We start from the raw sequence: 15,467 nt of genomic DNA on the forward strand, positions 1-15,467 counted from the left end.
ACCGGTGGTAGGCCTCATGTAGACACGACGTTCTAAAAGTGTTAAGAGGATACAACAGGGGCTAGAGAAATGAAAAAAAAGTACGTGTAATATCTATAGCTGTCTCCCTTACCTCAAGCCTATACCGCAGAACGCGATAGAGACAACTGCAGAAAATCCAGAAAATCAACGATTCGTTGTCCCCTGATTCCTTCTCCAAAACTTAACCGATTTAAGTACTTTTTTCATTAAAGATTAAAAAAAGGCTTGAGCTGTGTTCCTATGTTTTGCTTTTTTTGTATAATCTAGCCAAATCTGTTTTCTGGACGTTTGAACACAGCGGAAAATCTGGCCATTTTTTTGGGTTTTTGAACGTTCATATCTTGTTTAATAATTAAATTATGAAAAAAAAGAAAACATAGGGACATTGTATTAGTAGTGGCCGTAGATATTCAGGAAAAAAATTATAACTCTACTAGCATTATCCAGGGAGGAAACAGGGGACAACGTTTGTATGGAAAAAAGGGCGGTGTGGAATCCTCTTAACTTTGTTAACCTATTTAGAAATAAATATTTTGATTTTGATTTTTTTGACATAATAAAATCAAGAGTGCACAAAGGCGGCCTTATTATCAAGTAGTAATCTAAACTAAGCTCTTCATTATATTAAAGTTAGGTGTATTTAAATGTATGAGCGATGCCGTTACAGTTTGTGTCATAATAATAGATTTTGAAACATACTGTAACGAGCTGTTTTACCTCTGTCATTCTGAATAAACTTCTAGTTTTACTCTAATATACTTTCATATTACCAAGGTACATATATTTTAAGAATCTATAATTTTACCAATTATTAAAATAAAACCAGAAGCTTAGGTACTGTGATAACATAAACTTACACACATCCAAACTTATTATATTATAAATGCGAAAATGTGTCTGTCTATCTGTCACCTCTTCACGCCAAAATCGCAGATCCGATTTTGCTGAAATTTGAAATGGAGATAGCTGGAGCCCCGGGAAAGGACATAGCATACTTTTATTCCGGAAAAATGTACGGTTCCTGCGCTATAAAAGAATCTCTGCGCAACGGCAGGCATCATCTATTTATACATAAACTTTCAAAATCATTATCTTTGCTTTGTCTTGGTCTCGACTAAAAAGTATTAAAACATACTAACTGGTGCCGACTGATGATGATGGCATCTACAGTGAACGCGTTGTTAACTACAAGTCAAACAGAAACAGTGTGCTTTAACTAATCCCTCAAACACGCGCGTCTAGATTCTGATGACGTCATTAAAGATGTTTAGCGTCGTAGTGTTGCTACGCTGCCTCTACGAATTTACGTAGCAGTGCTACGCGAAATATTTTTTTCGTAGCATTGCTACGATGGGCCTACGACCCCTTCGTAGGCCCATCGTAGCAATGCTACGAAAAAACTACCAATATTTTTTCGGTTTAATATTTTTATGTATTTACTAGCTATCTCCTCGAAAGTAGTATTACTATTTTATTTCGTGTATCAATAAGCACACAGAATCAAATTAAAGTCGATTCATCTTATTCAGAAAAGTGTTTTTTTTTTAGGGAAAAGGGGAGGGTAGGAAAGGGAATAGGGTAGGGGATTGGGCCTCCGGTAAACTCACTCACTCGGCGAAACACAGCGCAAGCGCTGTTTCACGCCGGTTTTCTGTGAGAACGTGGTATTTCTCCGGTCGAGCCGGCCCATTCGTGCCGAAGCATGGCTCTCCCATGTGTGGCAACAAACCGCTCGAGTTTCAACACGACACGAGAATTTAGTTACATTAGATTTAGGATATTACTAACAACAGGTTAATAAAATATATGTTATAAATTTAAAATTATTTTCTTAATGTTTTATGTAAACAAAGAAAAAGTTAGTAAAAGTTTTCAGTGAACTCTATATTATTCACTAAACGTTCATAAAACAATTTAGAACATAAGATATTTGTCGCTTCTACCCCTAACTTAATCTATATTTCAATAAAGGTGATGCGTGATATGATTCGTCGTCAGAATTTTCTCTTATACCGGCCCGTTCACAATGAATTTTGTGCTATTCTTTTTCCTTATTCCAGTAGACGGGGTGAGGCACCTGAGGAAACTACCGAAGGATCTACCGCAGGCCATAGTAGACATAGCGCTAGGGCTGCCGACACACTCGCTCAGCATTGTTCGAGGAAACACGTCCGGGATAAAGTGAGATTTATTATGTTTTCAATCCTATAAATATCAATTCTATAAAGAAAGTCGAAAGGCTTTTAGTAGCGAATTGATTTATATTTTGTATTACGTAATTATGTTATTTTACTTTGATATATCAGTTACTTTAATACTAATTTTGTAATGGCTTATGATAATTTTCTTTGAGTTAAGACATCGCTTTAAGTATGTGAAGACTTTACAATTTACATATATACAAGATGTTAGTGTAAACACCGTTATCCTTGAAACTATCAAATGAGCCCGTCAAAATGAACAACTTTTTCTATGAGAACAATACTGGGAACTCAAAAAAATCCGTCGTCGTACTCATACAAATCCGGGTATACGTATGGGTATGAAGACGGCATTTTTTTTGAGTACATAATATCATTGTTCTCATAGAAAAAGTTGTTCATTTTGACGGATTCATTTGAAGGTTTCAAGGATAACGGTGTTTACAGTAACACATAGTATAAGGATCTCTGTAAAAAAATAGCTTTATATTGTTTTGTCATTGACTGATACATAAGAAAAGTTTCTTGACGTACGGGAACAAAATATTGTAATGCTAATACGTCTGAATACTTTTTATTAGTAATTATCATAACGTTTTCTTGCATTGTTTATGTACAAAAAATTGTAAATCGTTATTGATGTTTATTTGAATATTGTAGGCCCGAAGATACGTTCAAACTAATGTGCTTGTTGAGTGAGAAGTATGTGCAGGTTGTCAACTTTGAACTTTCCACGGTGGATAATAAGGACATTGTAAGTTTACTAATTTATTTTATTATAAAAAAGGAAGATACATTTGTTTACTGAATCGCGCTATTAAAAAATTCTGAAATCGTTTGAAATACGAATGACTTCATAAACTTATACAATACGAGTATGTATAATAGTATTATATAATGTATTGTATAATAGTATAAGTTACTTTTTGTATGTAATAACTAAACACACGTTTTTGTATGTAATAACTAATAACTTATACAATCAGTTTCGTGCTAGCCAAGCATACTTACTACTATACGTGGGAGAGCCATGCTTCGGCACGAATGGGACGGCTCGACCGGAGAAATACCACGTTCTCACAGAAAACCGGCGTGAAACAGCGCTTGCGCTGTGTTTCGCCGGATGAGTGAGTTTACCGGAGGCCCAATCCCCTACCCTATTCCTTTCCCTACCCTCCCCTATTCCCTTCCCTTCCCTACACTCCCCTATTACCTTATTCCCTCTTAAAAGGCCAGCAACGCACTTGCAGCTCTTCTGATGCTGCGAGTGTCCATGGGCGACGGAAGTTGCTTTCCATCAGGTGACCTGTTTGCTCGTTTGCCCCCTTATTTCATAAAAATAAAAAAAAATACATACATACATTACCCCACTTGATATCCAAAAATCTTAGGGCTCAATATTGGTTTTTTTTTTCTTTTTTAAAGTATTTCAGCTATTTGAAACGGGGGTTGGATGACTCACACGAAAGAACAAGCTTCATATTCTGCACTCCGGAGGAGTGCGAGGAAATTCTAGAAGAGGTAATAAATCGCTTATCATAAGATCACGGGTCTTAAAATTAAACTGCAAAAATACAATTTAAATTCTACGAACTTGCTTTTCTTAAATGTTGCCTAATGCTTTGACTCACTACTGTAAAAATATCGCGCATTCATTTACAATTATTATGGCAGGGAATAATGGTGCATGATTTAGCTTAGTGTTAATTATTTATTTTAAGTTACGTTTTGTTCTTTTTAACTAACCCTAAAAATAAAAAAATAATGTATGTTTCCAACACTAACCAATGGACCAGTGTTGGAAACATACATCTGCAATAAAGATATTTGTATTTGAATAAGCAGCCCGACACCGTGCGCGTCGAGTCTATCAATTCAATGTGTACCTTTTCTTAGAGTAAGCTATTCAAAATTTAACTTTAAAATTTTGAATACTTCATTAAAGAAATTCACCGCAACGCCTCGCTGCATCGCATTGTGATCATAACTGTGATTCCAGATAACATCCAACAACTTTATCCACCGTTCAATGCTGTACACATTCATGTGGCTTCACGGAGAAGTCACCAAGACATTCACCTCTATCATCAAAGAGGCTATGCGGGTTGCCGTCATCACTAATCCTCGGAATAGCGTGTAAGTTACATTTTATGACTCGTAACCCAGCACTCCTTGACTAGTGTTATGGTCTTATGGTCTAGTAATTAAAATTTAACTGTCAGATAAGTAATTTTCACAATGATTTCTGACCCAAATAATCCTTACTTAAGTTTTCGGCAACATCAAATCGAATGTACTTGTACGATTTTAATTTGATCAAATCAAATGTTGGGCCTACCGCCTACGTAATTTATATTATACACCTACATAATCCGACCAAATGACGTGGGTTCGTCAACTGCCTATAAATCAATTTCTCCATTGGTATATGCAAAACAGGAAATAGAATATTTCAGATTTTATTTTTATGTGTTCACATAGTCATTTTTAAGCATTTTGTCAACTACAATCTAGGCACAATAGTAAAATATATGCCACTTGGCTTAAAATATGTTTTGGCCAATACACAACTGGCATTTTCCGCAATCGAATTATATAGTACGTGAGTGTCCAAGCCTTTGTACGCTAGGATCAGATATAAAACGAAGCTTAAAGATACTGGCGACAGAGAAGCGTCTTGATAACTTATGATAGATGCTACTTATAAATGCTACGTATTTTAAATACATTTGGTACTAAGACAAATTGTTTTCAATAATGTTGGCAACAAATTTGAATTAAAAATATGTGTGGCACTCGGCGACTGCCGCGGTAAAGCTAATGCAGTACAGTACTCTCAAATTAATAATGCACATGAAAATATTCGATAATTGTCGTAATCACGGAAACACCCGAATCTATGAAACGTAAGAGCCTCAAACAATGCTTTTACATTTTGCACCTTGTTCGAAAGAAATAGAAGTAAATATCATATTATTACAGTCGGTACTCGGTGGCTGTCGCCGGTCCGTCAATTGTCTCCAAAGCTTTGTCCACACTGTGCCTTTTTCTGTGCGTCAAGGGCATGCATTATAGCGCAGTCAAAAGCGAACGTGAGGCATGCCCGCGACGCAGGCAGCGACGCGAAGCTGACAGACACTGCAATTACTGAACAAAAATGACAATGTTGACGTTGCGTTCGTTGACGCATTCAATTCAATGCGCTAATACGAAAGTTGAAGACGAAAGCGCACAGTGTGGACATAGCTTTTTTGGTGCATGCGCCATAAAACTTTTATTGCGCATGTCCAAATCATATCATGCAACGCCACCAACACGTTGCTTATATTTGGTTACGGTCAAGTCGTAAACAGTTGGCGTTGCCACGGCATGACATGATTTGGACATGCGCAATAAAAGGTTTTGTGGCATCATCTTCCGACGCTCGGGGAAAACGATCGTTGCCAAAAAAATAACGAAAATTACTATGCGCATTATCACTTTGGGAGCATTGTACATCTAGTCGCACGCATCTATTCACTGTGCCAAAGTTAGACGAATGTTAGGTTATAGCAAATCATGTTAATACAAATAACCGCGTTTTGCCCAAGAGGGCCTCCCGACGACGTATGCCAGCTAGATATGCTGCGAGTGTGAGTGTGGTGCCAGGGTAATGCGCTGTAAACGCGGCACCTCCCCTTTCGCCTCCCGCGCCCCTTTTTGAAAACGGACGGCACGCGCCGCCCGCCATTTTGTTTTCAGTGGATTTCGAGCTGTGAGACTGCGCGTACGTACCTTTCAGTCTCCCGCGCAATACACACGACGTTCGCACCGCAAGCAACATCGTCTTTCCGTTGTGTTAATAATTTATCGTAGTAACTATATACCTACTGTAAAGTGTAAATACTGTAACAAACTGTACCACTGATCCACAACTTTGCTTAGTTAGTAAAGTCCTGAAACCACACCCTGAGTTCTCATTTTCTGCCTACCGGCAGTGGCGCGTCCCTTTTGGTAGTTCCCAGTAGGTACTAAATCTGGCACCCACGCCTATATCTGGCGTCCCAACAGTGTGGATTAGTGGTAAAACTAAAAGTGATCAAACAATTCGTGTTGTAACTTGTGAGTGTGATTTTTGTGAACCCCGTGTGTCGAATTCCGCGACGCGACTCCGTACCTACCTACATTTGTGCGTACGCGATACACATTACGTACGAATTATCCGCGTAATAATAGTAATGACGCGTACAAGAAGTAAAGTGAACGCGGAACAACCGCAAGACATCTACAGCAACGAGGAGCTAGAAACCGCGACTCCCGCGCAAAAGATGGCGGCCGCGCCCGCGCCATTATTTTCACATGGCAACAGAGACGATGCATCAAGCATTCCCCATTCCTCTGTGCCACCTCCGCATCAGCATGAACACCAGGAGTTCCAGCATAATGACGCCGAGGGTGATGATGCAACACGCATTCCCCACCGCCCCTCCGCCCCTCACATTGCTGACGCAACATTCTCACAGCAGAGTGTTTCTATGCTCCTCGAAGGCCTACAAAGAACGCAAACGAACGCTATAAAGGAAATTCTAGACAGCGTTCTCGGCCACCGCGCGATGACCTCGACTCCCGCGCCGGTGCCTACTGAAAGTGGGAATTTTGCGCGTTGTAAGGCTGTGTTTAGCGGCGCACCTACCGAGTCCATTGAAGGATTTATAGACGCAGTAGAAAGCTATAAAGAGTGTGCCAACGTGACTGATAGTAATGCAATAAAAGGTATGTCAATGTTGCTAACGCATGACGCGGCCACCTGGTGGCAGGGCATTAAAAATCAAGTGACTACATGGGACGAGGTCGTAATTAACCTACGGAGCGCCTACGGCGACCGACGGCCGCCCCATAGAATTTACCGCGACTTATTCGCAACCGAACAACAGATCGAGAATACCGACGTGTTTGTTGCTAAAGCGCGCGCCCTGTTATCAAGGCTACCACAGAATGATTTGACTGAAAAAGTTAAATTAGACATGATTTACGGCCTTTTAAACGTGCGAATAAGAAAACGACTCCGCAGAGAGGAATTTACTACATTCGCCGAGTTATTACAACATGCTAGAAACATCGAAGACTCCATGGGAGAAGAGGAGCGACGAGCATCAACAGCGAGGCCATCGCCGGCCGGCGCGAGTACTTTCCGCACCGCCCCGGCCCCCTCCGCTGCCGGCGCGCAGACACGAGGCGTGCCCGCGGTGCGCGCGCAGCCCGCGGCCTCCGCCGCGCTGCCGCTGCCGCCGCCGCCCCGCGCTGCCGCAGCCCTGCACGCGCCCGCGCAGCCGCAGCCGCAACAGCGCGGCGTGCCCGGCATGAACGCGCCTCTTCGGGCTTCCCCGACGACCTCGGCCTCCGCCTCGTGTCCCGCCCGACCCTACTGTACCTACTGCAAGCGCTACGGTCACCGCCGTGAACAGTGCCGTAAGTTGGAGGACAGAGGTGAGTCTTTCAGAGACACTAATAACGCGAGTGAAAATGCCGTAAATAAGTTCTATAGTGTTAACGACAAGTATACCAGTTATATTGAAAACGTACCTACGCCTTGTAAAGGTACTGTACCGAAATGTAAAAAGTCCGGTACCGATTTTGTACAAAATTCTTATAAATTTCGTAGTCACAAAATTAATGACGTAATAATTTCGCACATGTGTCCCGAGGGAAAGTGCAGTAACTCAGATTTATCACATAACGTTCCGTGTACTTGTTGTAACGGTGTAATGCTAAAGTGCAACAAGTCCGATTTGGCATGCAAATGTAGTACATTTTTTGTTGACAATTTCAATGACGCTACGATGACCTGCCCGCAGGTAAAGTGTGATAAGTCTGATTTTTCACAAAATCATGTCGACACCGACAGTAATGTTTTTTCTCAAAATAACGCTAAGGGTGCTTGTACATGTAACGGTACATTGCAAAAGTGTAATAAGTCTGATTTTTTACAAAATTTTGTTGACACCGACAATAATGTTTTTTCTCAAAATAACCCTAAGGGTAAGCGTACATGTAACGGTACATTGCAAAGGTGTAATAAGTCAGATTTTTCAGAAAAATCGACTCAATATGTCAAAAATTGTAATTTTACTGATGATGTTAATTTACTATACTGTTATGATGATAATTATGTACGTATTAAGGACGATGACGACTTGTTGGCATGTAGCGTCGGTGATAGTCCCGTCAAACGTCGCGACTTACGTCCCATTTTCAAAATCGAGATTTTGGGAGTAAATGGTACAGCTTTAATTGATACTGCCGCGAAACATTGTATTGCCGGTCACACGCTATATGCTCTCCTTTTACGTAAAGGCCACCCGCTCACGCCTTCGACGAGGCAGATTAAACTCGCCGACGGCCACGCACGTGAGATGAACGTTCTCACTACCACGTTGCAGGTCCGGTTGGAACACGTTATCATCACAATACCATTTCTTATTTTCCCCGAGTCCGGCGACAACGAGACGTTGCTCGGTATAGATTTCCTTAGGGCTATGGGTGTCGTTATTAATCTCTCCAAAGAAATATGGTATTTTGACAAGAATCCTCGTGTTAAACATACGCTACTTTTCGAACCAACTTCGCGTGGCACTACTTGTGCCTCCACAGACGTTCTCCGAGATGACGAGGGTACTCAGCTGGAGTCAGCAGAGCGAGAGGAACTCGCCCAGATCCTCGTTAGGCACGCGCACATTTTTCGTCCAGTGGGAGCGCCTACGCCATTCGCGGAACACCGTATAGATACGGGTGAGCACCCACCGATAGCAGTGCCCCCATACCGTCTGCATCCTGCGAAGAAAGAGGTTATGAAAAAAGAAATCGAGAAAATGTTGCAGGAAGATATAATTGAAGAGTGCGAGTCCGCATGGTGCGCTCCGGCGTTGATGATCCCAAAGGCTCGTGGCGGCGTCAGGTTCTGTGTAGATTACAGGCGCCTGAATGCTGTTACCAGGTCGGACACGTACCCCATGCCGCTGATTGATGAGCTGCTGCAATCAACATCAAGTCAAATGGATCATCAAATGCAATCAAAAGGAACTGCTTCATGAGCACGCTTGACCTTAAATCGGGTTACTGGCAAGTTAGCGTCCGAGAAGAAGACATGGATAAGACGGCCTTCATATCTCCTCTCGGCATATATCGCTTCAAGCGCATGCCCTTCGGCCTCAAGAACGCGCCTGCCATATTCCAGCGGCTCATCGACCGCCTCCGCTCCTGTTCATCTTTAAAGGATGTAGTTCTATTGGCCTACTTAGATGACCTTCTCATAATCTCAGAGGGGTTTCAACAGCATCTCAAAGACCTCGAGGCCGTTTTCGAACGCCTGACTGAATACAACCTCTGTGTCAATAGGGAGAAGTGTGTCTTTGCAAGGGAGAAAGTAAAGTACCTTGGACACATAATCACACAGGAAGGCGTCTCCATCGACAATGATAAAGTCAGTTCTGTACTCGAGATGAAGGAACCGACCAATCTCAAGCACATGAGAACTTTCCTTCAAACGTGCTCGTGGTTTAGGAAATTTATTCCTAACTTTTCCCAAGTGGCTGAACCACTAACACGTTTGACACGAAAGAACCAAGCATGGACTTGGGGCGCAGCTCAATCACAAGCGTTCAATGAACTCAAGCGGTTGCTGACTTCAGCGCCCATTTTGATTCAAGCTGATTTTAGTCGACCTTTTATTTTACGAACGGATGCCAGTAATTACGCATTAGGAGCTGTCTTACTTCAGGGGGAGGAAAAAGAGGAAAGACCAATTGAGTACGCGAGTCGACTCCTTACCTCAGCGGAACAAAACTACTCTACCACCGAGCGTGAAGCTCTGGCGGTGGTATGGGCAGTCGAACGTTTCAGATCCTATCTCGATGGGCAACCCGTTATAATAGGAAGTGATCACCAACCACTCCGCTGGCTGCTGACTTTAAAATCACCAACCGGTCGGCTAGTGCGATGGGCTCTCAAACTCCAGTCATTTGATATACAATACCAGTATACTCCAGGTAAAGCAAATGTTGTGGCCGACACCTTAAGTAGGCCGATCTGCTCGGAGAAACCCGCGATCAATGCGGCATTTGCTCTGTAATAATAGACGTACCTGTGAAGAAACTGGATCTGTTGAGGCAGGAGCAGCTGGCAGATCCAGAACTGGAGAAGATTGTCAAAGAACTTGAAGCCAATGACGAAGTCGCAGCCCAGCGTTGGACGGAGCGGGGATATATGATGGATCAAGGAGTGTTGTACCGGTATAACCCCGACTCAGACAGTGAATCACCACAACTCGTAGTTCCAGCTGACCAACAGGAAGACATCTTGAAGCAATGTCATGACTCTGCGGTAGCAGGGCATCCTGGAATTGACAATACTTACCGAAAAGTATCGCAGCTTTATTACTTCACTGGAATGCGCAGGATAATAACTGACTACGTGAAACCTTGCGTTCAATGCCAAAGATATAAGGCCAGCAATAACAAGCCACCAGGCCTCCTCCAGACGCCCGTCATGAACCAACGTAACGAGGTGTTGGCCATAGATCTATTCGGCCCATTACCAGAAGGAGAGGAAGGAGAACGGTGGATATTGCTCGTTGAAGACACGGCCACAAGATGGGTAGAGCTGTATGCGATAAAGGATGCTACAGCTGAAGCCTGCGCACGTGTCCTCATCGAAGAGTTCTTCATGCGGTATGGGTTGCCTCGCAGGATCATATCTGACAATGGAGTCCAGTTCATCTCGGCAGTCATGCGCCAATGTATGTCAGTCCTGGGTGTGACACAGAACTTGGTGCCACTGTATCACCCAGAAGCCAACCCAGCAGAAAGAAAAAACCGCGACCTTAAGGCACAGTTAGCACGATTGGTTGAAGGAGACCATAGGACCTGGCCCAAGAACTTGCCGGTAATCAGATTTGCCCTGAATAGTGCCGTGTGTCGTACAACAGGAACAACACCAGCTTACCTGACATTCGGAAGGGAGTTGCGGTCACCTTCGGAAGCAACACATGACCAACGTGCCATACTTGACAAAGATAACTTTGTCCCACAAATTACACCCTACTTACGACGATTCCTAAACTCTTTATCGGCGATTAGAGAAAGAGTCGAAAAGCAGCAGGATAAGGCGAAAGAATACGCCGATCAGTCGCGTCGTCAGGTGGACTTTCAAGTGGGTGATAAGGTCCTCCTAAAATCACACCTTTTGAGCAAAGGTTCAAAGGCACTCACTGCAAAGTTCATGCCGAGACGTGATGGTCCTTACGTCATCGCCAAGAAGATAAGCCCTACGACGTACAACATTGCGCGTATGGAGCTGCCTCATGAGATTATAGGGAAGTACCATGTTCAAGATTTGACTCGGTTCATTGGTAACGATGATACTCCGCCTGAACCAGTTAACCCCGTCAAGAAACGCGGACGACCGAAGAAGGTTGATGAGCAGCTAGTCCAGGAACGAGGGCGTACACCTGAACTAGAGGGGGAGTATATAGCAAATCATGTTAATACAAATAACCGCGTTTTGCCCAAGAGGGCCTCCCGACGACGCATGCCAGCTAGATATGCTGCGAGTGTGAGTGTGGTGCCAGGGTAATGCGCTGTAAACGCGGCACCTCCCCTTTCGCCTCCCGCGCCCCTTTTTGAAAACGGACGGCACGCGCCGCCCGCCATTTTGTTTTCAGTGGATTTCGAGCTGTGAGACTGCGCGTACGTACCTTTCAGTCTCCCGCGCAATACACACGACGTTCGCACCGCAAGCAACATCGTCTTTCCGTTGTGTTAATAATTTATCGTAGTAACTATATACCTACTGTAAAGTGTAAATACTGTAACAAACTGTACCACTGATCCACAACTTTGCTTAGTTAGTAAAGTCCTGAAACCACACCCTGAGTTCTCATTTTCTGCCTACCGGCAGTGGCGCATCCCTTTTGGTAGTTCCCAGTAGGTACTAAATCTGGCACCCACGCCTATAAGGTTTTTTTTTCGTTACGGAATTTATGATTAGGTTGCCGCACTAAAGCCTTGATAAAAGCTATGCAATAACTTAAAAAATTCAACCTAGGTACTTAATCACTTCGTATTAAAAGTGGGAATGTGATTTTGCCTTCCATGGTTGTCCGTTTGTACCCAGGTTTCATTTGCATACATCTGCACAGTGTTTCATAAATGGGTTTATTTATAAATTTTCAAAGTGAACCAAATTTTCACTTCGTGTTATTACTTTAAGGACTAGCTTATTTGTGTTATAATAATATGACTTTCCACAATATTTCCCAAATTCTCAGCAAGTTCCATGTTTCAGCATAATCACTATAATGCGAGTGCACATTTCACCTGAGGCAGTTGCTTTTCGCCCGAGGGAGTATATTAGTTACTTCTTGTAGATATAATGAAGTCCCAACTTCAAGATGGAGCGCTTTACTTTATGACATTACAGAAGTTTGCCACCTAATATCTTCGAAACAAGTTGTGTTACGTCCGTGTTGTTTTATTTGATAGGTATTTTATATAAAAGTAGGTTAGAGACTGAAGAGTGTTCTTATTTCTTGCAAGTACAGACACAAGTAAATACGCGTCTATGTGAGACCTAATTTTTTTTTTTTTTATTAATATAAGGGGGCAAACGAGCAAACGGGTCACCTGATGGAAAGCAACTTCCGTCGCCCATGGACACTCGCAGCTTCAGAAGAGCTGCAGGTGCGTTGCCGGCCTTTTAAGAGGGAATAGGGTAATAGGGGAGGGTAGGGATGGGAAGTAGTAATTATTTTTAACCTAATAAAAACTTTAAAGACAGCCGTATTTTTTCACTAACCCAGGAATGAGCAGCCTAGCAGCAGGTTACTTAATAATATAATGTATAGTTTTAAGACCTAGGACTAAGTGTATCTCCATACCCATATAAAGCAGTTTAGACGCTTAAACGAAAACAAGTATTAAATATTTTTTTCTGACAACAGAGAACTAAGAGACACAGCACAGCAGTATTTCCGGACCTATACGACCCGCAAACCTTCAAGAAAAGAGCGTATTCCCTCTTAAAATGCCGGCAACGCACCTGCAGCTCTTCTGATGTTGCGAGTGTCCATGGGCGACTGTAGTTGCTTTCCATCAGGTGACCCATTTGCTCGTTTGCCCCCTTATTTCATTAAAAAAAAATACACACTTTCATAAAATTTGTACAGATGGATGTACATCTGAATGAATTGAACTGAACAAACACAAAATCCATTAAATATAAACATTTAAGACCCGAAATTGTAACAAAAATTGGCGATCAAAATATTACTATTTTGATCGCCAATAAAAGATATTAGTAACTTTAGACAAAATATAAAACCGGTTTGAATATTCCGTTTCAGTACTACCTCTACTGTATTTGTTCACCTGAAACCTATTGGTGCTCGAACTGTTATTGTATCACACAAAATATTTGGTACATCCTATTTTTAGTTCCATTTTAAGCTGTGAAGTTCAGGTTTTTGAAGATTGGATGGTAGCAATTAACCTTAGAAAATCGTGATAGTTTTTGACAGAACACTAGACCGAAGTGAATAGAAACGATTTCAGGGTTATCCTTGTTATTCTTCACGCAACTAAAAATATAATCAATATTTTTTTAACCCTCGATAAAAAGGGGTGTTATAAGTTTGACATGTGGTGTGTGTGTGTGTGTGTGTGTGTGTGTGTGTGTGTGTGTGTGTGGGTGGGTGTGTGTGTGTGTGTGTCCGTCACATCGTAGTAGATTTTCATCTAGTTTTTTGTTACCTATTATTATGAAGTGTATTTTTGGCAAAAGTTAATCATCACCAGCCCGCTTAGTGCTAGAAAAGAGAAAGTGACAAGTTCAATAATTTGTATTCTGATTCCTAACTTATTGGACTTATTAGAGTTTTGAACCTGGGGTTGTTTAGAAAATTCTTAGTTATTATATCTAAATATTATATATCGATGTCCAACAATCAAGATGCTGGCGAATGCTTACAGACAACGTGCGCTGTTGTTCCTTTTACTCGCCTCTGAAGGGTTAGGATTTTAGAGGTATCATACGTAACAACATCAGCCTTTTACTAAAAGCCTCCTTTGAAATTCGAGTCCTGAGACGGTGATACATTTTAGTCGCAAAACTTTTGCAATATTAAGGCGGGATTATAGGCAGCTGACATTTTAAAATTTGCGACAAACGAGCTCAATAGATGGCGCTCGAAAGGTACATATTTACTTATCAAGCCGTCGTCGATTTTAATATTTTCAGAAATAATGTGATCACGTGGTAAACTCGACATACAGAGTAATGATTAACAGAGAGGCCATGTTCACCACTTAATAAACGAAATCTTTAATGAATTTTGTATTATAATAAAATTATGTATTATATGATGTAGTAGTATGTGAGAATTAAGTTATAATATGAGAATTAATAATTGCATAAAATACAATCTCTTTACACTTTACTTTTAAATGCCGTCATGATTTTAATTGATAAAAAATATTTTTTTAATAAAATCAAATATTAAGGTTTTAGGACATATTTTCATTTCGATCAATATTATTTTTTCTGTAAAGAATCCTTAGTTATTTCCTCTCGTGATGCACCAAAAATCATGGTGTATCTATAAATCTATATCAATCCGCATGATAATATTATTTTTACGATATCTTGTGCAGATTTTACTACGCCAGTGCTAAGATGCAATGATTCTTTTCATTGCTATGGATTGGACATGTTCAATAAAATAACATAATCTTATCATTTTACAATGTTTCGACACATACGTCATAATCTGTCTCTGTGTAGCGATACTCTGTACATTGTTTTCTGACTTAGCTGTAATAATGAATATTTACATATTTTTATGACTTTCAAACCTACCAAAAACGTAAAAATGATCGTTTGGTGAATGTAAATTATCAAATAGCATCTTATTAGGTAGTCTCTCACGAAATAATTAGGAAACAAAACAATATTGTAATATTTGTATACCAAAAATGTTGACTAGGTTCCGAAAAAAAACCCAGAAAACTGACTAGTGCTCATGACGTCAAATTACGGCGCTGTATTGTACTGGTATTCCACTAGTTAGACAAGTGTGACGTATTGTAATTATATCAAAACATAGAGATATATATACGAAAAAGCACTGGCAAATATTCCGAAACGAATCAATGGTAGGGGACGACGGCAATTCCATGCAATTTCTATACCTAAGGAGCTCTGGCCAGTATACTG

The 15,467-nt window shown here is 41.3% G+C and overlaps 1 protein-coding gene across 1 annotated transcript in view; it reads left to right on the plus strand.

Annotated features, from left to right (window-relative positions):
• The window catches only part of LOC121731214 (ionotropic receptor 40a), a 48,799-nt gene that overhangs the window by 20,293 nt on the left and 13,039 nt on the right, over positions 1-15,467 (plus strand). The window contains exons 2-5 of the mRNA XM_042120569.1: positions 2,082-2,202; positions 2,883-2,976; positions 3,648-3,743; positions 4,222-4,358. Of these exons, the coding sequence (XP_041976503.1) occupies positions 2,082-2,202; positions 2,883-2,976; positions 3,648-3,743; positions 4,222-4,358 (448 nt within the window). The remainder of the gene's footprint in view (positions 1-2,081; positions 2,203-2,882; positions 2,977-3,647; positions 3,744-4,221; positions 4,359-15,467) is intronic.

The sequence above is a fragment of the Aricia agestis genome, chromosome 10, assembly GCF_905147365.1.
Source record: "Aricia agestis chromosome 10, ilAriAges1.1, whole genome shotgun sequence".
In the NCBI taxonomy this organism is placed as follows: domain Eukaryota; kingdom Metazoa; phylum Arthropoda; class Insecta; order Lepidoptera; family Lycaenidae; genus Aricia; species Aricia agestis.